The sequence below is a fragment of the Abramis brama genome, assembly GCF_963993115.1.
Source record: "Abramis brama genome assembly, chromosome: 2".
NCBI lineage: Eukaryota > Metazoa > Chordata > Actinopteri > Cypriniformes > Leuciscidae > Abramis > Abramis brama.
In genome coordinates, this window is record NC_139964.1 from 36,964,746 (window position 1) to 36,987,754 (window position 23,009).

Here is a 23,009-nt window from a genome sequence, read left to right on the forward strand (position 1 = left end):
GCATGTTATAGATTGTATTGTGAATGACTTATCCATGTATCTTTCTTTCTTTCTTTCTGAAGTTTTGATCTCGTAATTTTGAATCAAAATGTCAGACTTCTCTCTGGTGATGTATACATTTTTTCTTTTACGATAATCTGTTCTGTCACTGCCTCCATTTCATTGCGTTTTTAAGAATGTTTTGGTATTTTTACTGGAAAACGAGACAAAAATACTGTGTAAGAAATTCACTAATATTAGTTCAATGGGGTTACTTTAACAGCACAGGTTTCCTGAACTCACCCCTAAAATGCAGGTTTGAATGCTGAAAGTTTAATTCAGGTGGTAGTTACATTCATAACCAAACTAAGCATAAATGTATCTGTACTTAACACTGTAAAACACGACTGACAGCCAGTGTGTGTTTCTGAGCACTGGATTTCACTGGTCAGTAGGTTTGTGTGGAAGCTAATATTAGTGACAATATTAGTGAGTAAATCCTACTTTAGAGAGCACACAGAAAGAGAGAAAGAGAGATTCTGGGTAAAATGCCAGGGTATCTCACAATCCTCACTACTTGAATTCATGGTCTGAAAGGCTCAGACAATCTCAAGAACCCATTTATTTTGCATTCTGCACACACAGACCCCTCTCATATCCTCCCATTAAAACACTGTCTTCTTTGAACTTAATATTGTCAACTAAATATGTTTTTTGGCTCCTCATCCTGATTTCCAGACTGTTACCGGACGTGTCTGCATCCGCCGTGACAGTCGACACATCAAAGCAGCCGCCCTGATACTGTAAGACTAGTGTCTAAATGCTTAGGAATGTAAGCCTGTTGCTTTCACACACACAGAGAGGTTTATACTTATCCCAGATCACTAAAACGCACATCCGAGTGCCAGTAATGATGACACGGTGCAAAGAAAATGGTTTTGGAGTGTGTGATTTCCATTTGTGTGGGAGTGTTTGAGGCTTTTTTTTGGATGGGGGGAGTTTGGTGGAAGTGTGTGGGGGTGTTTGTTTAGATCGAGTTATGTTTATTTAAGGGAGTGTGGGTCTTCATGGCGGAGGGTCCTAGAGGTGTAGTTGTGTAGGAGTGAGTCTGTTTGGTAATTTTCTCTAGCCTATTACTGAGTGTGTTCTCCAGCCTGTTTACTAAATGCAAATGTGTTTTGTGCTAGAGAAGGGTCTTGAACAGATTGTGGCTGTGCCATATTATGCATCTGTGCGTGAGTGGGTACGTGTGTGTTTGACCCTTACTGTTCTCAGTAGACAGGGCAGTAACTGCGTTGGTTGCCGTGGCATCAGATTTGACCTGGCCATTCTCAAAAGCATAGCCCTCAGTCTCCTGCAGCTGCCAATTCAATCCAAAGAGATGCATGGCTGTGGAGAGAGAGAGACACACACACAAGATAGAGAAATTATCACTTAAGGATAAAGGAACAGGATGCAATGGATTGTTGAGAGGGTAAAAACACTGTAATATAATCGATATAAAACAAACTTTTCCCATGCAAAACTTGGCAATTAGATTGTTGTGGATGGTTGCCAGGGTTAGTTGCTATAGGGTTACTAGGGTATGTTGATATGGTTTTCTAAGGGGTTTCTAGAAGGTTACATACTGGCCCAAATCACCTTTACCCCAAATTTCTATGACTTTCTGTTTTCTGGATATGACTTGGGACCCTCCTTCAACGTCTATGGGATCTTTAATGTCCATCAGAATAATTGTTGGTTTGATCACTTAAAAAAATAACTCTACATCTTTCCCGATCAAGTCACAGGATTTGTAGCACAAACTTACATGCTAAAGATGAATACTTAAAATATCAGCAATAGTAATAGTGATACTTGTGTAAACACCATTAGTAATCACCATGGAATCAAAATGGGCAATTCTTATTTTTTTTATAATGCAGTATTTATTATAAATGATTTATCCAAGCACATAATTTTTTTTTTTTTACATTAATGTGCCCTCATTATCAAAAGCATTAACGCCCCTTGCCCCTCGTAACAACATCTCTTTCTTGATGACGTGTACACAGACACAGGGCAATTTGTAATTATGCCTCTATATTTTGCCTCGTTTAAAGCAACTCTTTAAAGAGTCATTGTCATGTCAGGTGACAACACCAATTCCTTCATCAAAGCTCAGGGTTTTAAGTTAAACAGCTCCAAGATAGATATTTGCCTTAGCTGATGAATTTAGTATTAGTGACTGCAAAGAGTGTGCGGCTGCGCTGTGGAGTAATATGTTTAGACAGCTGCTTTCACCGTCTCATTTCACTTGTTCCTGAAATGTCTGAATGTTCTTACCAAACCAGTCTATTATTTGGCCTGTGTTGGGGAGAATGCTAGGGAGGGAAGGGTTCAGTAAACTTGTGCAATTTGGGATTCAAGGGTTGGAAAATCACACTGGCCCTGTATACCTCTGAAACAAGGTTCAGTTCAGGTGTGGCTGGAAACACAATCTGGTTATAGTTCAAGGTGGGTCAGCCAAACGTTCTCCCACGAATTCCGCACCAGTTCCCTGTGGGTAGCATGACGACCTGGGTGAATCAGCACCCATTTGAGCATGTTTTGTTTCCCTGGTGATGCCTCTAAATCACATGCCTGGAAAGGTCATACAGGATAGTGTTCAATCTGTAAGATGCTGTAGGAACTAAGCCATCATGAGGCCTGATTCTTATATGGGGAACTAGTTGGCTGTAAAATGAGAGGAAGTACAGCAAAATGTCAAGGGGTTGACAAAAAATACTGCTCAAACATACTAGTGATTGAGCATTGGGTAGGTTATTCATTTTGCAGACATTGAGAAAAACACTGCAGCAATCTCAACCCTACCAAGGATCAAACCCATGATATTTACATTGTGATCCCAGAACCTTAAAGACATAATTCACTCCAAAATGAAGATTCTGTCATGATTTAATCAACATTTATGTGAGAGATGTTTTGAAGAACTCTGCTCATTTTACAATGCAAACATGACCAATATTTGCATTGAGATGTTAAGGTTCAAAAGAAGAAAAAAACACACAACTTGTGTGCAATATTATTAAAGCTTGTAAAGATCTTTTTGGTAGAAAAACACTAGAAACCCCTCGTCTCGTCTCATCCACAGATTTGTCTATGCATGAATGATATTTGAGAACTACAGTATACTGTAGCAGAGGACAAGATTATAAGTGACTTAATTTCAGTCTGTTTCTTACACAAAACAGCAGTACAGCTTCAGGAGACTTAGAATATAACAAGTATGATAACATAGTTCTATGATACTTATTTTGTCCTATTTGGAGCTGTATTGCCTGTCGACTTTGTATGTGTTCATTGTATGGCAAAAAGAAGCGTAAGCCATACAAGTTTGAAACAACATGAGCGTAAATTAATATAGTTTCATGTTTGGCTGAACAATTCATATAACTATTACGCTACTTACGGCCTTAATCTAGTGGTAATTGTAATGTCCCTGTGATTTGTTATATCATTAGTTGGTTTTGTCTTGCATTAGTATGAGAATCTCAGAGGAGATCCTGTATATAGGTCCCTGTATGTATGTGTGTGTGGTAGCTGTGCTGAGGTGGGCTGCTCTGAGGGGACAGGCTGATCCTCTCTCTGAGTAACAGCAGTGCTACCTGCAGACGTTGGCTCTAATAAAGGTAATTTAGACCTGCCAACAACCCCCACTGGGTCTCTTTATGCCCCCAGAGCGCACACACACAACCTCCCTACATAAATCATACTCCTCTCAGTGCTAGTGTATTTGTGTGCTTAAAGTTTCTTATGTGTGCTTGTTATCTGTGACTGTTTGATTTTGCTAGTATTCCTGATACTGTATGTGTAGATGCAGCTATCCAGCTTTTCGAAACATTATACAACAAAAGTGCTCCAATGACACTGGAGCAGTAATGAGGCAGATAAAGACATAGAGAGAGTATAGAAGAGTTGATGTGCGACTCAGTTACATTAAAGTATTTGAACAGTAATTGGCTTATGAAATTCCTTAAGCTCATTCTCCAAACTCTCTTTATATCTTTCTATCTGGTTCTCTCTCACTCTTTCTCTCTCATTAAATTAGATACCCGCTGAGTCTGCCCATTCATGGAGCAGCCGATATCCAGCACTCTGACCTGAGCCGAAGCAGGGGTTTATGGGAGAGTGGGCGGTATTGACTTCTCCGGCAGAAAGATGGCCACCCCCTGCTGATCTGATTGAGCTGCTCGCACACACTTTTGAGCAGGGTGCTCCATTAACTTTTCTGAATCATAAATGAGGAATAAATGTGGATGTGCAAAGTCTCTCACCTCTGTACCAGATTCTTATTGTTAATGAAACCGTTTCTTGATGGTCAATTGGATTCACTTGTTGCAATGTTTGAAACTAGTGTGGATGAATAAATAACATTAACAATAGGGATATAGGATGGGCACGCACAGATCTTAGAGCCATGGGGCGTTCTGGAACGTTCATGCATGTGAATGGAACACATCCAGGCTATTAGAATACAAATGTGCCAAGTGCAAGATAAAAAAGCGTCTAGTTCTCTCAGCTGACAAATATGTAAATTGGCTGTTAGGTGTTTTTCCTCATCTCCTTTCCCTCGGTTGTCTCACAAGTGCTAAAACAGCTAAAGGTGGGTGAGATCATGGGAGGTGGATCGCTTTGTTGAGCCCTGGGACCAGCGAGAGATGAATGATAGAGCAGGCTCCATAGAAAGACCAATACTACATGGTTGTGTGCGGAAAGAGATATATATATATATATATATATATATATATATATATATATATATATATATATATATAGAGAGAGAGAGAGAGAGAGAGAGAGAGCAATGGAGGGAAGCATAATGCTTGATCAGTTTGAATGTGGGCCGTTTACATGCCTCAGGTGTGTGCAGAATGAGTACATGAATGAATAAAAGAAGGAGGAGGAAGAGTTTTCACCAAGGCAGAGTGCACACGCAAAGCGGTAAGAATTACAGTTCAGCTAAATGCAAGGCAACTTATACAAGGCAGGATTGGTGGTTATGTAACCAGTGGGACTCGCAATGCTATCGAGGACCCAGTGATACTTCATCTTAAAATACAGCTCTATATTTATCACTATATATATATGCCACTTATGATCATTAGCAAGGATGGAAAAAAAAAAACTGGCTTTCTGTGACTCAACAAGAAACTATTTTAAGATATTAGTGGGAGAAAAACAAAAGCAAGCAACACTGAGAAAACTGATGAAAAGAAAAGCGTCAGCCGTGAACCGTTGCTTTAACTGTGAGAGATACACACCAATGAATAAAAAAGACTTTCTGCAGCAATAAATCAAGGGCAAAACCAAATGTCCTTCCACCCCTCAGGGTGTTGTGTTGTGAGTACAACCGCTGACAGCCTGTCCCCTGAGCATTTCCAAAATCACCTACACAAATTACCTCAACTCTCACCGTCCTTATTTACAATCATCAGCCACTTCTTGCAAAGCACCAAAGCTACATTTTTGTATGCCCATTTATGAAAAACAATTTCTTTTTTTCAAAACTTGCTTTTTCAAATTCAGGGTGAACAAGGTACTCAACAAATACACACACATATATATATATATATATATATATATATTATTAATTTTTTTTTTAAATGACAGACTATTAGTTACTCTAAAATCATTCTGTGAAAATTATAAGTGCGTAGACAAAGCAGCTTGCTAACCTGTGAAAATGAGAGTGCACTGTGGAAAGACTATGAGTTAGTATTTTCTCCAGAGTGTCACAACTCATTCATGGAGCCAGAGACCGAATGAAAAACTCTGCCTGGCTCTGCCTAAATGTAAAATGCTTTTCATAGGTGCGAAAAGCTATGAAGTATTTATGAGTGGCTTCTCCATCTTTTAAAACACAACTGAGGAACTCTTGGCATGCCATGCTTCCTCTGGCTGGTGTTTAGTCCACTGGGGCCCCTTTATGACTTTCTCCAGCTTTTGGTCTCAATGCTAAGAGGAATGTGAGAAGTCATCAGCACTCTGGTCAGAAGATGCAACTTGTTCACAAAGGGCATCACTATGGTTTGGTTGAGCTTTGCTCATAAATTATTAATGAGGTTATGCACATATAATTTACCATGATCTTTTTTTTTCTGTTTTGGCAAATAGTCTATTACATATTGATCTGGAGATCTTAGAAATGTTTATTTATAACCTTATATACATAACCTTTTGTAATTGTCCTAAGTGTGAAAAGATGAATCTAAAAATCATTAGATCAATGCAGAAAATGGGTCAAATATACAGAAGATGCTGGAAAACCAACAATTTTTCAGAAGAACAGTGGACAGTTACCAGCTTAGGATAAAAAAAGAGGGACTAAACTATGAAATGAAATTAAACCTGCTGGACAAACCTGCTCTGTATTTACGTGTGACCACCATGCTGTCATGAATGCATTTAATCTGGGCTTGTGCTAAACTCTCTTTCAAGGTGCAGTTAAATGAGAAAAAAATGACTGGCCTTAACCTATTGTTCTAGTGTGATTTTAGTGGTCGTCGAGGAGCCAGTCAACATGTTTGAGGCACCCGGGTGAACCCCCATCTAGTATTAAAGCTATCCTCTGAGGATGTGGTATTGATCGAACATTCATGGAAAATCTCTACGTGGCTTTGTCAGCCCTGTTGAACAAGGACAGAGGGAGAGAAATCTGATTTCCCCATCCTCTGTCGTTCCTGTTGTGTGGGTGTGGGTTTAGTGGAGATGGCTGGGGTCTGACACACCAGATGGGACTGACAGAGAAAAGGCTCCGGGTTTTCTTACTAGCTGGAAGAGCTGCTGACGCATAGCGAGAAGCATTGTTTGCTGTGTGAAACCAAAAAGAAGGATATGTTCTCCATCTGCAATGTTGACAGTGTGAGACACGATGAGACCGACCAAGACGCTGCATACATTGAACTCGTTTTACTCCAGCTATAATGCATTCTTATGCATAATTTAAGACACATCCACCGCAGAAGAACCATTATGTCACATCAGTTTTTACAGAAGATTACAGTAAAAGTTATCTGTTTGGCTAAGTGTTTACTGGATAAATGCTATATGGTTCTTGTCATTTAGGATTATCTATGAATCAAATTGTACAGTTTTCTCTCTTTTTGTAATGGAGTAGGATACTTTCATTAAGATACTTTTTCATTGCATCCTTTGCATAATCTATTTAACCCATCCAGTTACAAGTACTAAATAGATTTAGTGTTGTGGCATAATATTTAAATAATATAATAGTTTTGGGAAGACACTATGATCATATATTACGATTATAATTGGTAACAAAATATATCACAATAAAAATCCTTATTACTACGTGTGCAAGTTTTGCAGTAAACTATATTCAAACAGTTCAGAATAACAGAAATGTAAATGTATATTGGAAGGAATAATCCAATTAAACAGAAGAAAAAGGGATAACAACAAAGGATAAAATATCTGTTAAATGTTTTTTTTTTTTTTTTTTTTAAGATTATGTTCAGCAGCTTAAAGCCAGTAATACAAATTATTTTGTCACTGGCACTGCTTTCAGGAAACTGTTGTGATGTGTGTTTCTGCTGCTGTGCAGGTGGACACTATTCAATTACAGTGCCTTGTAAGAAAATATCATAATTGGTATTTCTCCTGCGGACACTCTGCCCTTTGTTTAAACATGGTTTGTTTTTTAGGATAACAGTTAAATTATCAGATGTAAGTAGAGCTGCATAAGGATTATCATAATGGTTAAGTAGGTCTAACGTATTATCACCCTAAACTTTATTAATTCTGCGCAGTAATTTGGGAGGAACAGAAGTAATTTAGTAAATGGAAAGTCATTTGGTAAATATACCGTCAAATCCATTTGTGGAAACATCTTGAACAGGAAGAAAAAGTCTAGTAACAATGTTCCATTGTGTATTCCCATAACATCAGTCGTTTGAAATAACAGGTTTTGGAACGCAAATTCAGAGGGATAATGAGGTCTGATAATGAAAGCTGGAACGGGACAGGGAACAGCCACAGATGAAAGAAAGTGAGAAGAAATCTGTTTTTGGGCTTGTTAATGTTTGGCCCCTACAGGGCACTGACATGATTAGCTCTCCATATATTTTCGTGATTTCTGTGATGTTCTTAAATGTCCTGCTGTGTGCATCTTCAATAATGATCAAAGCTGCTGAGGGTCTGGCTAGAAACACAGTACAAACACTATATTCATAATGTCGCTGATAACAACTAACAGCTATGTCATTATGGCAAACAATGTTAGGACTTTAAAAAACAACACATGATGCATTTCTTCCAGCAAACTTTTTACTTCGATTTCTAGACGTCTAAATAGGCCAAATAAACTGATGTTTTCTCATAAGGCCGGAGCACAGCTAAGAACATAATTTTGAAGATGAATACACAGAATGAAAATGGGCCAATTATGAAAAATTTTTCAATTGTGTCTTCCTCTCTTTCAGTCTCTCTAGAAGGCTGTGATCTCTGCTCTATTAGCAGCTGTATTGACAATAGCAGCAGACCTGGCAGTGGAGTGTCAGTAAATAGCTCTCTGGAAGCTGCTGAACTGTCTCCAATACAGTGGAATAATTAACTCTGAAATGGATTTGGATTCATTTCTCTAAAGAGCAAAATTAGCTTTTGTTATTCAGCCACTCTGCTTGCTGATCACACAGAGAATCCAAATACTTTCTTTAAACCTGTTGGACACGGCACTAATGCTGCACAGGCTTTAATACTGTACATCTTGTCAATCCCAAGAGCGACAAATTGAACTACAAAATGACTTTTCTCAATGTGACACAAAAACGGACAATAATGAAAGGCCACTGAGTGAACAAATGCAATCCTTTTTTGGATGTAATAGGGACTCACTGATGCTGTCCTCTCATCCCTTTATGACTTCATGATAAAAGGGGGCCGCTGGATCTCTACAGCACTGAATAGGTTTGGAGCAATATTGCATTGAGAAGGGAAACGGAGGGCACTTCATTTCCTCTTATTGACTTTGGAAAAAATGTTGTAGGATTGCGCTTGTCTGGGTGTGTGTTTTCTGTGTCTGATCACTAGAAACTATGTGAATATGATTAATTTTGTCATTTTAATACAATTTAGATTAGATAATATTGCACTTTCCACAAATATTAGTCAGTTGGTGTGCTATTACGTTTTTTGAAGTAATAAAGGTGTGGAACAAATTAATTTTGGACAGAGGACAATATGTTGGACAATCATAATATTAACATGCCAGTTTTAAATTTTCAGAACATGAAATATCATATAATGCAGTAATGATGAGCATGCACTCTTATCAAATATATGTATTTATTTAATGTAATTACTTTGGAATAAAATTAATACATCAAATTTAATTAAGTGTAGCTGAATTCATGATACACATTTATCATGTCCCAGACTAATTAAGCTGTTTTAATTTTAACTGAAAGGAACTTGCACTGACATATCTTAAAATATGCCATTGTTTTGTCTAAAGATGCACATGTTTTTTTTTCTAAGGCACGTTTATAAAAGCTACTTTAATGCCCTAATTGAACTAAGGCCTAATCCTGGCTTAATCTAAACCCTGTCTGTGAAACCGGGCCATAATGTCTCATTTAAATACTTTTTTTTTTTTCACATTACAGCAGGCTACAATTAGAGGATGTAAAAAGAGCTCTAAAAACAGGCTAAATTTTACATATTATGCAAAATATTTTGTATTTATTTGTGAAATTATTTATTAGTGAAATATGATGTTTTGCATCAGAGGGTGTCATGTGTGCCTTCTTTCTTCAGTAATAGAACCATTACAAAAATAGCCAGGCGTAAAGAACACCCTCTCACATTATAGCAGAATAAAGAGTGCGGTGTGAACTGAAGGAAAACAAACAGAGGTCCCGTGCCTGCTGCATCACTGTCTCTCCCATGTGGTTCGTTCAACAGAACCATCGTGTCTTTGAGACAAACCAGCCCACCTCACACTGCAAAACAGCATCTCTACAGGCCATTCACAAATCCTCTCATCAGCGTGGCATTTGTATGGAATGAGGAAACTGCTGGCTCCATTCAGAGAGGAAGCTTATATAAGGCTGTCTGCATTTGGCACACAGTACATGATAAATACTAAATGAAAGCGAACTTAAATCTATGTGGACGCAATAGGAAAATAACTCTTATTTATCTGGCGATGTGGCCACATTCGGCTACTATGGCAACATGGTCACATTGAGCAGGTGACAGAATAATAGACAAAAAAAACACAAAAACAAAATAGCAGTGGTTTCCATGGCAACTTAATTGACAAAGCAGTTGATTTTTAAATAGTACTCCACAGCCATTATATTTTGTACAATAACATTTTGCAGGCTTGCTAGAGGGGGTAACCTGAATGAAATTATCCCTACATAAAGTTGCTCAGAAATCAAGTGGCAGTAAATATTCTGAATATTACAAGGCAAAGTGGTTTTCTGGGACAGGAGTTTTACTCAGGAAAACTATGAATTGGGTTGCCTGAATGACCAGTCAGTCTTAAGGGCCGTTCACACCAAGAACGAGAACTATAACGTTAACAAGATTAGTGTCCACACCTGCGCATGATAACGTTCTGTTTATTTTAAACATGCGCTACAGTTTTGTCATCTATTGCTTTTAATGGATTCTATGAATTATTCATCATCAGCAGAAAAAAAAAATATGTTCTGAAAGTGATTCCAATTATATTTTTCCTCTCTGCCATTACCGTTATACTTATGGTGTGGACTGTGGACTCAATGCAATTCTTTTACATTTAGAACGATTTTTAGAATTATATCATTATTGTTATAGTTATCGTCCTTGGTGTGAACCGGCCTTTAAGGAAGCAATAAATCATTATTTAATAATGGAATAATATTATATGCAATTAAATAGAAATAATAATAATAATAAAAAATAAATAAATAAGTTATTCATTTTAAATTATTATTTGAAAAATAGTATATACTATAAATTATATATATTATGCATTATAATTGGATAAATTATTTCAGATTTCAGGGTCACCTTGGCAGGATGCATTCTAGTGTTCAACTGTTATACTGAGCAGAACAGAACAGAAAGCAGAGGTTCCAAGAATATTTTTTTCATTAAAGCTACACTGTGTAGGATTTTCTCCCATCTAGCGGTGAAATTGTTTATGACTACCAACTGAATATTACTTTCTAGCCCCTCCCATTCCAAGGGCGTTTTAACTCCTACGGTGGCCGTATTATTTCAAATCTGTCGGCAGTCGCGAGTAATCTCCCCCTCGCATTCGTCACGGTGCCACTGAGTGTAAAAACCCGAAAGGCGAAGCTTGAATTTCCAGGTATGTCCCTCTTTGGCTAATGTATTTTCAAGATGGAGGCGCAACATGGCTGCCGCCATTCGAGCGACTCGCTCGTATGTATTCTAAATGGCAGATTCTACGCTTACGAGAATACTTGATTAGTTGGTAGAAGTAATTACACATTAATGAGCACATATCATTTTGAAAGAACAAAGTGTTTTTTGCTAAGAATCAACTTAAAAAATTACACAGTGTAGCTTTAACACAACGTCTTAAAAATGCACTCAATGCTGCAATATGCTCAAGTGGTAATGCAACAGGCAAAGGTGTTCTTCTGCATGTGTATGGATGTAGAAAAGGGGATGGATTTAAATATGCAACTTTTCAGAGAAAACGGAAATACATTAAACAAATGAATGACTTCACTAGTCAGCTAGTCATTTGATCTAGTTGACCCAATCATACTGCAAAGCATCAGAGTTTCACCTACCAATGCAGTAACAGAGCAGCACAGAGAGCAGTATGGAAACAGCCATGGCACTGAGGGCCGTGCACCTCCATGAGCAGTACTTAGAGGACTTTTTGAACTTGAAGGCGCTGCGGGAGAGTGTGTTGCGGGGCAGGGGCCGTGTAGGGGGCGAGTAGACCGCCCCCGTGGCCATGGTGTAGCCTGGCGTGGCCGTGCTGAACAGAGGAGTGGTGCCGGTGCCTGTCTTAAAAAGAAAGTGCCTGGAAGAGAGAGAGAGAGAGAGAGAGAGAAAGAAAAGAGCAATGAACATTTACTCTCGTTGTGACAGACATCTGACACATTTAATAAAACATTTTTTTTTCATTAAACAGCTTTAGGCAAAAAAGATTAATGCCAAGAACTTGTCTGTTATAATTCATAAAATCAGATAACTTTTCATAGAAAGCTCAGTATATTAAGTCTAAATGAACAGTAATAGCAGCACAGATTGTTCACAAAGCGGGGTGCAGTACAAGAAGTGAGGCGTACAGCCCTCGCAAACTGCCCTGCTCCTGTATGTCCCCCGCTAAGCTAGTGTCACCCTCTCCTGCTGATTGGCACTTAAAGTATGATTGGCTAACAGAAGCCCTTGGCATGTGGTAATTATGCTGGGAAGATATTACCAGCACATTTATTAAGTTGGCCCTTTCTGTTTGCTTGAACACCACAGTGAAAATCTGGCTCTCTTCTCTTTTCAACCTTTACCGAACACATCTCAAAGCCCTGGTGTTTGACTTCCCTTTAGCCTGCTGTGCTTCTTTGCCCAAATGAAAGTGGAGAAATGGGAAATGTGTGAATGTGTGTGTGTGTGTGTAAGTGGCACTTTCCACTATACATCTGGAATCAGCTGATTGGATTTAAGAGGTAGAGAAAAAGCTTTTTCTAATTAAAAATCATCAACGGTATTGACTTACTCAGCAGAAGAGGACATTTAAAAAAATTATTTCATCAAATTCAGCATTTAAAGATCATATTATCCCAGGGGACGAACTGTTGACATAGTGGCAACCAGGACTAGCTGTCTATATCTACAGTATATTGTCTATATTATCTAACTGTAGGGTTTTGAAACAAAAGTCAAAATACATAAATGTACATTTTCTCCAGCAGATGTTTTGTATGGTGTTTTCAAATACCTAGATTAAATTATAACATTTTCTTGTGGAAAGATAGTTTTTGTGTGTGAAAATTTGTATATAAAAATGAAAGAATTAAGAGTCAAGTTTTGAAAATATTCAAAATAAATACAAATACAAAAGGCAATCATACAATGAAGGTAGCTGTGACCTGTATAAATCTATACAAATTGTTAATATTTTTTACCCTTCTCATGAATTTTGTTTCATAGTTGTTTTTCTGGTTAAATTTAGCTCAAACACCTATAATAAACTATTAATGGCAAATTTCATTGTGACAACTTTGTGACAACACCCATATATAGTGTCATGGTACTTTACTGGGGAAACAACAGTGTAAATGTTTAAAGGTTTTTTTTTGTAGCCAAAACTTTTAGATATATGTATCTATACAGATAAATATTCACTTGAGTTAAAAAAAGAAAACTAACCCCAGTCTCTCCAATGCATTTATTATAGGCCTATTACATAACCCTCTTCCACAACATGAAATCCCCTCCTTTTGTTAAACAAAACAACTCACAAGCTTGCAGAGCTAAGCAATTCTCTAAAACTGCATGGTTGTCTGTTCGATTGCATTCCTTATGTTGACAGAATGACCCATGAAGACACTGAACAATGGAACAAACAGATGATTCGAGCTGCGATATCAAATAACACTGAGCACTAAATCCAATTAGCGAGACAATTCATTCGACAATCTCTCTGCATTCTTGCATTCTAATGCAGCGACAGAGAGAGAGAGAGAGAGAGAGAGAGAGAGAGAGAGAGAAAAACTGTGCTCTTGTTTTAGTGCAGTAAACAGTTGCTGCCAACTCACTGTTACTCCAATATTAACAATCAACCCAATCAAAGCCAAGATGCTGTGCAAGGCAGTCCGGATTTAATGTAGTAATGCAGGAATGTCAATTAAAGAATTAGTCAAATTAAAATATTAAAGGCTGTGTAACTTGATTTATGCAAGTGGCGAATCGATTAACATATTAGTGGATTTTTATTGCAACTTAATTTAGAGCGATTATTCCTAAGCAAGTACCAGTGTCAGAATCTGCTGCCAATCAAATGCCTCTTGATAATTTGCATTCACTGGCTAACCGAACAAGGGAAGAGATATATGATGGGTGCTTGGGCCAGTGCATGACCGCTTTGTCTAAATTCGGTTGGCTTAATATGGGACTTTGGCCATTTGGTTGGCTCAGCGCTGGCCTTCTGTTTGGGGGTGGCTGTGTTGGGGTGGGGCGTCTGGAGATTTAGCACTTTGGTTGGCTCAGTGTTGGGCTTGGCATCAGCAGCTGGCACCATGAGAAAACTCAGGAGCACATACCCGTCCCCATAGTCGCCCTCGTGGCACACGGGAGGGAACACATCCATCTCTATTAAGTTGTCATGCCCGTTTTCAAGAACTGCTTGCTTTGCTAATTTTCTACATGAGAAAGACAAACAATTAGAATAAAGGTCGTCAGTGCTTTCTGGTGATGAGACAGTCAAGGTATTTCTAATTATGAGTTTGGCAGCAAATCCACAGAGAAAGAGCTTCCCAGACGGCAGTCAGTCATAGCTGAATGTACACCGAATGAAAGACAGACAGTCGCACACGAACCCACACATGAAAAGACTCATAAAATAAATATACTGCAGTTTTATGTTCAATATATCATTCAGTTTTCCTCTAATTTCCTCTAACATGCTCTGATAAGGAGGGGATATTTATTATGGTGAATAGAGCCACAGAATTACTCAAGAGCACTGAATGACTGTAAAGTGTTATTGGTAGGCTCTCTACATCCACAATGAGCTAAGTGTGAGAATATATTAATTACTGTACTTCCTCTATAGTCAACAGCATTCTCTGAGAGAGGGATCGGTATCTCTAGAGGTGCATATAATCTGAAGCAGTGGTTTTCAATTGGTGTGTCGTGACCCTGAAATTAGTTGTGGATCTGTTCTGATAGGGTTGCGGGCAGCTGGGAAAAACAATGCTAAAGGTCAAAAATAAAATGTAACTAACCTTGTAATTGCATTTTGTTAGGATATAAAAATAGGCCAATCAAATTATATGAGGGAGAAAACAATGCTTCCTATATCTTTTGTTGCTGACATCAAAGGCTGTGCACGCGTCATCCTCTAATGTATTTTGATGAAAATTCATCTGTCACTTGGTAGAATATTGCGAGGCAAGGCATATACCAACATGGACAGGTTGTGTGACAAGCCCTCATCTTCAAAAAGCATTAAAAATAAATAAAAAACACACACAAGGTAAATGAAAATATGACCCAGACAGCATTACATGGTTTGTGCTGACCATAATGTGTTTTGTGCAGTTAATTATTTGCTGCTGAGACATTTATTAAAATAAATAAATAAATAAATAAATAATATATTTCAATATTTGACTTTAAGGACATTTCTGCATGCTTAAAATATTTAGCATTGAGCTAGCTGAAGTCCAAAAAGTAAAACCACTTAAGAACCACTGATCTAAAGCCATGGGGCAATGTAGAGTTTTTCATTCCTCTCCACAAATTTTCTTATGGGATCAAAACAAATATATGGGATTCCAAGAGTAATTCAGTATGACTTTACACATAACTTTTTAGTTTTCCCCGCATAACACCACTATGACCTATGTTCTAACCAACTCACCTTTCTGACCTCATAGCAGGAGTTCAAACCTTTACTTCAAGTTTTTACAACAAGTGACTTGCTGACATGTAACTCAATAACACGACTTGACCATATGTTCGTCCGTCTTGAATTACACTGAGTGCCCCGTTTTTAAACAAACCACACGACAGCATTTAAAATAACTTATGTATAGTTTCAAATTCCTTTTTTTTTGCCCTATTTTTGAGACAATGAATATAAAAAGATACAAAGACAAACTCTGAGAACTAACACTTGAAAGACCTATTTACTGTAAGTCACTCTGTCATGAAAATGATAAATGCTACATTTTGTTATGATTGCTGACACTTTCAATTCACTCTATTCACGGTTCATATGGCTTTTATAGTCATTTAACATTGGGTTTTATCACAGTTAAAGGGATCATAGCAATAAGAGGTGGTGCATGCTTGAAAATAGTTTTTAGATAAATGCTGAGATTAGACCCTCTGTAAAAATGTTAATACTTTCACCGCCCACTTAAGCGAGAGCTAACAGAAGACACATGATGAAAAAGAGATAGAATTTCCAGCTGTAGTATCTATGGACTGACTGGGGCATCTGTTGTTTAGGTAGGACAGGAATAACGTTCCTTTGACATAGAAGGCAGCGAACAGGGATTTCCGAGCAGGAGGGACGGGATAACCATTGTTAATTGATTACAGCAGGCATGACACCAGACTGGAAATTGCTATGCTAATCCATGTATCTCCTTTCACATTTGTCATCCTCTGACAAATACCTTCACAGAACATTTTGGAAGAGCGGACGCATAAAAGAACGGGCAAATAACTCAACAATGGTTATATACAGCGGCGTAATTGAAGGTAGTCTACTTGAAAGAAATACAAATTGTAACATTTTTCAGTCATGGAATTACTATTCGACACAGATGAGTTATTTCGATGGACTGAATAATGTGGAAACATATTTTCATAATCTTCTAACAAGGATCTATGATCTTCAGAATAAATACACACTTCACTTTTTTATGCTTCATTCATGCTAACCAATAGCCCTGTGCTTCACACTTTTGAAAAACTACTTCTATATTCAATCTACAGCACATATATCTACTGTGAAAAACTATCTCTCTCATAATGAACTATAACAGGCCTGAATAATGTTAAAATTCTTCTTTCCACTCCACAACACAGTATGGAGGCAGAAAAAGAAAAAGTGCAGACAAAAATCATAACCTCTATGTGAAGGAAAATGCAAATAGGCTATTGTTATTCTTAAGAAGCCCATTCTTTCAATGCTGCCTGCAGTGTTTTCTTCTACTGTGAACATTTACAAGTTATAAAAGTGACAAAGGACAAAGTGTCAGTGCTGAATGATCCACAGCTCTTAGATAAGCCTGTACTGAGAGGCATCTCACAGTTGCTGTGTGTTTTGTCTATGCGGATTGACCCTGTCTGTTCCCGGTTTATAAACTAACAAAACATCTAAAGGCTCTTGACAATTGGCACACTTGGTAGAATGGTGTGTGATTGTACTCTGCACACAATCCTTTATGAGTCATCAGGATTTCATACTTGTTTTTAATTACAGTAACACCAATTGAAGTTGTATTGATGGATGATGCTTTACTTTAACGTCAATTTGATGTCTGGTTTTGTTTTGAAGCAATAAATCACTCCTCTTCAAAACCATGTACCAAAGAAAAAGACAGTAAACAAAGTAAAGAATCAGTAAATGTTCATTAGGCACTTTCTCAGTTTACTACCTTTTGCTAGAGGAAGTTTACAGGAGATTTGTGTAAAGAGACTGGCTTTAATTACAATCCATTTCCTCCTTATAGCAAGCTAATATCTACAGAAAATGAGATGTTGTGATCGAATGCAATGAGCACTTTGTTCTCTCTTGTGATGGTGAAAGTCGTGAGGTCTATCTTTAGCTGTCTAACCTCTGAGGCATGACATGGGAACTGACCTATGAGTCAAAAGTGCTTTGAGATTCTCATGGGGGATCCCTGTGTGTGGCTGATGTGACTTTTTCTGGTTATCTGCACATGGAGAACAGCTTGAAAATAAAGCCGTTTTGCTATCTGCAAAAATGAAATCACGGACAGAACAGAGTATGTTGCGAGATGTGTTACTTTGCCTAGAGCGAGGTTTTGGAATGTCAAGTGCTTTAGTTTTCTCCCTCATTTTAAGATAAATCCATTACCACTCTATCACAAGCAGAACATGTATGTTAATGGCATAAGAAGCAAGAATTCACCACGCATTAAACAGCAGTAATAGATTATCAGCAGTCAAAAGAAAGATAGATGGAATGTGAAGACGATCAAAAATACAATAATATGCAAAAGGAACGAATGGAATGGACAAAAATGTGGGCAATATGTCACTCCCTCTCAAAGAGTATATTCAAAATTAAAAACAACAAAAACAGTAAGGACATTTCTTACAAATCTTATGTATAATATAATTAGATATATTAAAACTTCTTTCAAATTTATGGATGGGAAATGGAAAGCCTGGAGTGGATATAGAATGATGGGAGGGGACGTTGCATACTCAAGTCCAGAAGCAGGTTCGCCAATTGCCTGATTTGTTTTTACACTTGAAATACTCAGACTCTGAATGCGGAAAATGTCCTTGTGCAGAGATCTTGAGATATTTTAATCAGTTAAGGACCGGCAGGTGTCTCAAGAGGCTTCTCATGTTTCTCTTTTCCCCACTTTAACAGCATCATCAAATAGCATAGAGAGTAAAGACAGTAGAGTGAGGTAATTGACCGTATGAGAGCCAGTCATGATCGTTCAGACTCAATTGCCTGTTTAGCACAAATTGTGCACAAATTACAAGAATGTAGAAGCATATGCTCAGACGTGATCTGTATTTCACCACAAGGTTCATGACAATGTCAATAATGGCTTAATGGTACATTCAGTAATTGCTAAACAATGCCAACATGAACCCTGGGAACCAATTGTTCATGCTTGTTAATACTAGGGATGCACCGATCCGATACTCAGTATCGATATCGGCTCCGATACTGCCATTGTTTGCCGGATCGGCACACAAACATTATAAAGCATCATAAAGTTTTCGTGCACTATATTATAAGTGTTATGAAGCCATTCTATGGTATAATGTGAGGTAGAAATGAATATTTAAGTCGTTAAATTCAAGTTTACGAAAACTCTTCCCTCAGCTGCTGCTGTCAGTCACTCTCCATTCAGCATCAAACAGCGCGTCGCGCTCGGTCACGACAGTCAACACGATGATTCAATGTTACTATTATTATACTTGATCTGTAGATAAAGGTCTATGGTTTCACATAAAATTACTTTATCTTGCTGGACTGTATTGCTGTACCTTAATCATGTTACTTTCTACCGGGTGTCTGTTCACAACACTGGAGTAGAGAGCACTATAATTGTTCTTCACGCGCACAGTAACTGAAATTTAAAACTGTTAAAAGAAAACGCTGAATAAACTATTGCATAGATAGATACTGTATAATACACTACACATCAATATGTCTTTCCTTTGTGCTTTGAACTTTTCAATGCACGCTGTGACTCCATGTTGCTTCAAGCGCATCATCCTGCGCACGGGATGCGGATAAGCGCTTTGTGCCACACTATATTGGAGCCTTTCATATCATAATACTTTTGCACAATGAAAGATTATCCATAGCCTTTCTTGTTCTGTCCTATCTATGTTGCTGCCTCATTAAACAGCTGTGCTATACATTTAAAAAGTGTCTTAATTTTATAGTATACATAGCCTAAAAGTTTTTTGATCTCTTTGATTTTTTTATCTTGTTTTTCATGAATGTATTTTACAACAACACAAAGAGCAATGTGTAACGTTTTACCAGATTTAGAGCTACACTTATTGTCTCTTATTTGTTCCCCACTAAATGTTTTTTTTTCACAAAATGTTCAGATTTTATAAAATGATTGTGCACTCTGATTTACTCTGAAAAACTGTGATTTTTCTAGAGTAAATTTTACTGCTGAATTATCCACTAATCTATAGTTTATAATAGCATTTTTGTCATAGATTATGATCATATATTTTTTTGATTTGTTGTTTTTCTTTATAATGAAGTTGTCTGTATTAAGTAGATTGTATTTAACACACAAAAGAGTGATTATCAGTTCAACACATAGAGTTATAGAAATTCTACTTAAAAAAAAAAAGAAACTGCGCTGGTATTGGATCGGTATCGGTCGACACTCAGAATTTTTGGTATCGGATCGGTTATGAAAAAATGGTATCGGTGCATCCATAGTAAATACATGGAAGAGGTCTTTATTGAAGCATAGGTGTCGTTGGAGCAATTTACTATACCTAACAGCTAAATTATTCCACTAATGAAAATGATGTGAAACAGCAACTAAATAACGTCAAATAATAACTTATCCCGGTGCAAGTAAATTAGCAGGATGCATTTATGGACTGGATTGTTACATTTTCTCCAAAGGCTAATTCAGTCTACTGAATTTTTTTGTTCATTTCTTCAGCCAGAATCTACTGCCTCAAACAAATCAATGGACTTGTTCAAGGACACGTTGTGAAGCGTTCGCATTTCTACTCTCTGCCAGCATGTTTTCATCCATTTACTACTGCTGATGTTTCTCATTACTTTCATCTAAACTTCACTGTTGTGCCTGTCGAGGATCTGGATTTTGTTTATTTTAACTCTAAAAGTCAGTCCGTATCATGTAAACAGTTGTTAAGTAAGCTCCATGTCTAACTTGGAACACGGCACCTTTTGAACCAATGCAGCCACGCATACAATTTGTGATTTTGAGCATAACTGAACTAGAGTGTGTTTTCAGAGTGTTTATTTGGTAAGAAGATGCAACACCATAGTTGGATTTACAAGCATCTGTAAGTGTCAGAGAACCTACTGACTGTGTGTGGTCCAGTGTGGTCTTCCTCAGTGAGATCTCACGATATAAACAGACATTTAAGCTCTCTTGCTAATATCTACAGAAATCTACATAATTCTTTGTCAATATGAGTGGAGGAGTGCCAAGGATAAGGTTTCGAGGATATGGTCTGACCACTGAGACAGAGAGAGAAGAACAAAAACAAATAGCAGAGCAAAAGTTGGAAAAGAGACAGAAAGCAAAACAATGGGGGTGAACAACAATGGACAAAAGTGCAGACATCTTGCTGTGGTTGACACGACACAAAGCAAAAAAGCAAGACCACGGCATAGCAATAAAAAAGAACTGAGATACAATATAAAGTGAGAGAGAGTTGTGAGGAAAACAGAGAAACAGAGGGAAAGACCATAAAGGAAGTGTAGCTGTTGGATAAATCTGTTTTGTGACCACTGTGTCCATGTGAAGGGCCATGAAGTGAAACTTGAGGGCGGAGGTGCAGAGGCAGGTGTGTTATTCCTGGATCTCTTAACACCGTGTTTGTACATCAAATATAAATTCAAAAGCAAGCCACTCATCAGAACCCGCATGCCTATAACCTTAGTCAGGGTTCTTGCCATATTTAATCTAACGCAGTTACAATTACAAGGTTGTGAGGGGTGATGTACAGTATGTTTAATGGGTTGACTTAATGTCTCATATTTAAAAACTACTTTTTTGTCCACTAGGGTTGTCACAATACCAGTATTTTAGTAGCCTATACCAGAGATCAATAGATCATTTCAAAATTTCCAATATCAATTTAAATACCACCGTAAAAACTGTTGATTTAATATGATTAAATTAGGTATTAAGCCAATATTATTACATATTAATATATATATATATATTACTAGAAATATTAATACAACCTCTAAATATTTATCAAAAAATAAACAATTTATTAAAGTAAACAAATTAAAGTCATTTTTTGTCCGGTCTGTGTATGTTGTCTTAAGGCAAACCAACTGTATTTACATGAAACCTTTTCAAAACGTATATTTTCGTTAAGAAGTGCATTTGAGCATTTATGCGTGAAGCCATATTACAGCATTTTAAGCAACTATCTGTACTACAGCAAAATACTGTAGAAAGGTACGGTTACATTTACTTTTTTCAATATTTTGTTGGCTTGATATTGAAGTGCTAATAGTGTTTCCCACAGATTAGAAAGCAATTTGTGGTGGGGGCTGGGCGGGTGGGGTGTTGTTCCATGGCAGGGGTGGGGTGTGTGTGTGTGTGTGTGTGTAGGGGGGGGTTCCTTCGTTAATAATTAGTTACACAGAACTTTATTATATTAAATATTAATCAAAAATGATTCACACCTTCACAAAATCCACACATTCAGTGTAAGAGTAAAAAAATTACATAACATTATTTATAGTAAGTTTATTTGATTCACAGCTTATTTAGACCTCAACTCACAACCCAACTGCATTTACCGCAAACAGTCTAAAATAAAAGATTGTTTTGGTAATTGTTCTACACATTGTCATATAGATAACCTGAAAATACAGTAGTTTATTAAGGTTATAAAGGTTTATCTTGCTAACCACTCTTACTAAAAAAATGGGGTAAGCACACTTACATTCTCATTTTAAGAGGTGTTAAATGCACTGGCGGAGCTAGGGGGTGGCCACCCTTGGTCTAAGCTTGGCCACCCCTTTGGCCACCCCTCTCACAACTGCTGTTTCTGTCTCTTTTTTTATTGACAAAAATTGTGTTTTTTAAAACGCTGAACCGTCTCTTTAAGACCACAAAAAACGTGAGACTTTTCAGACGCACACTCCAACTTCACCTCAGCGCCAGGCGCAAGTCAAACGAGTGCGGAAATGTGCAAGTGCCGAATGAGCTTCAGCAGAACATCAGACAGTGATATGCACAACAGTAAATATAGAGTCAATATTTCTCAACTGGTGGGTTGCAAGACCGTTTTGAGTAAGTCGAATAGTGTGCAGTCAACAACAAACGTAATTCTCTTTTTTTCTGATGCTACTTTTATTTTAGAAGATGTGTGTGAAAGCTTGTGACACTTCTGTCAGATGCTGAGAAAAGGGTGTTGTCCTTATTCAGTTGGCTATCTTCGGTAAGATGAGATGTTGTCGGGCCAAATGTCAGTAAAACTAATTACATTTTCTGTCATACGGCTGACAGCCATTGTACTGCGCTTGCGGTACGCACATCACGCGCAAAAGCCGTAGTTGTCGTCAATTAACTCATGTAAGAATCAAAAAGGCGATTAAAGCTGTCTAAACTGCATGCATGTATTTGTTATACTATGCGTCACATGTGTCTGGATTAAAATATTCTGCTATGTGAGATCACAATATAAGGCACAAACTGATATGTAATGTTTTAATGTCCAAATAAATGTGAGCACTGTGCATTTGTACTAGACGATAGGCATTCATTTTGCGTTCATTTGTAAAGGACAAACAAAAATGGATAATTTTTAAATCCATAAAATAACTAATTTTACATTCTGGCAACATTACATTA

The 23,009-nt window shown here is 37.5% G+C and overlaps 1 protein-coding gene across 1 annotated transcript in view; it reads right to left on the reverse strand.

Moving 5' to 3' along the window:
- tenm3 (teneurin transmembrane protein 3) overlaps positions 1 to 23,009 on the reverse strand; it is a 227,439-nt gene that overhangs the window by 83,790 nt on the left and 120,640 nt on the right. The window contains exons 6-8 of the mRNA XM_084098060.1: positions 14,274 to 14,372; positions 11,796 to 12,034; positions 1,246 to 1,368 (exon numbers count right to left, since the gene is read on the reverse strand). Coding sequence (XP_083954186.1) covers positions 1,246 to 1,368; positions 11,796 to 12,034; positions 14,274 to 14,372 — 461 coding nt within the window. The remainder of the gene's footprint in view (positions 1 to 1,245; positions 1,369 to 11,795; positions 12,035 to 14,273; positions 14,373 to 23,009) is intronic.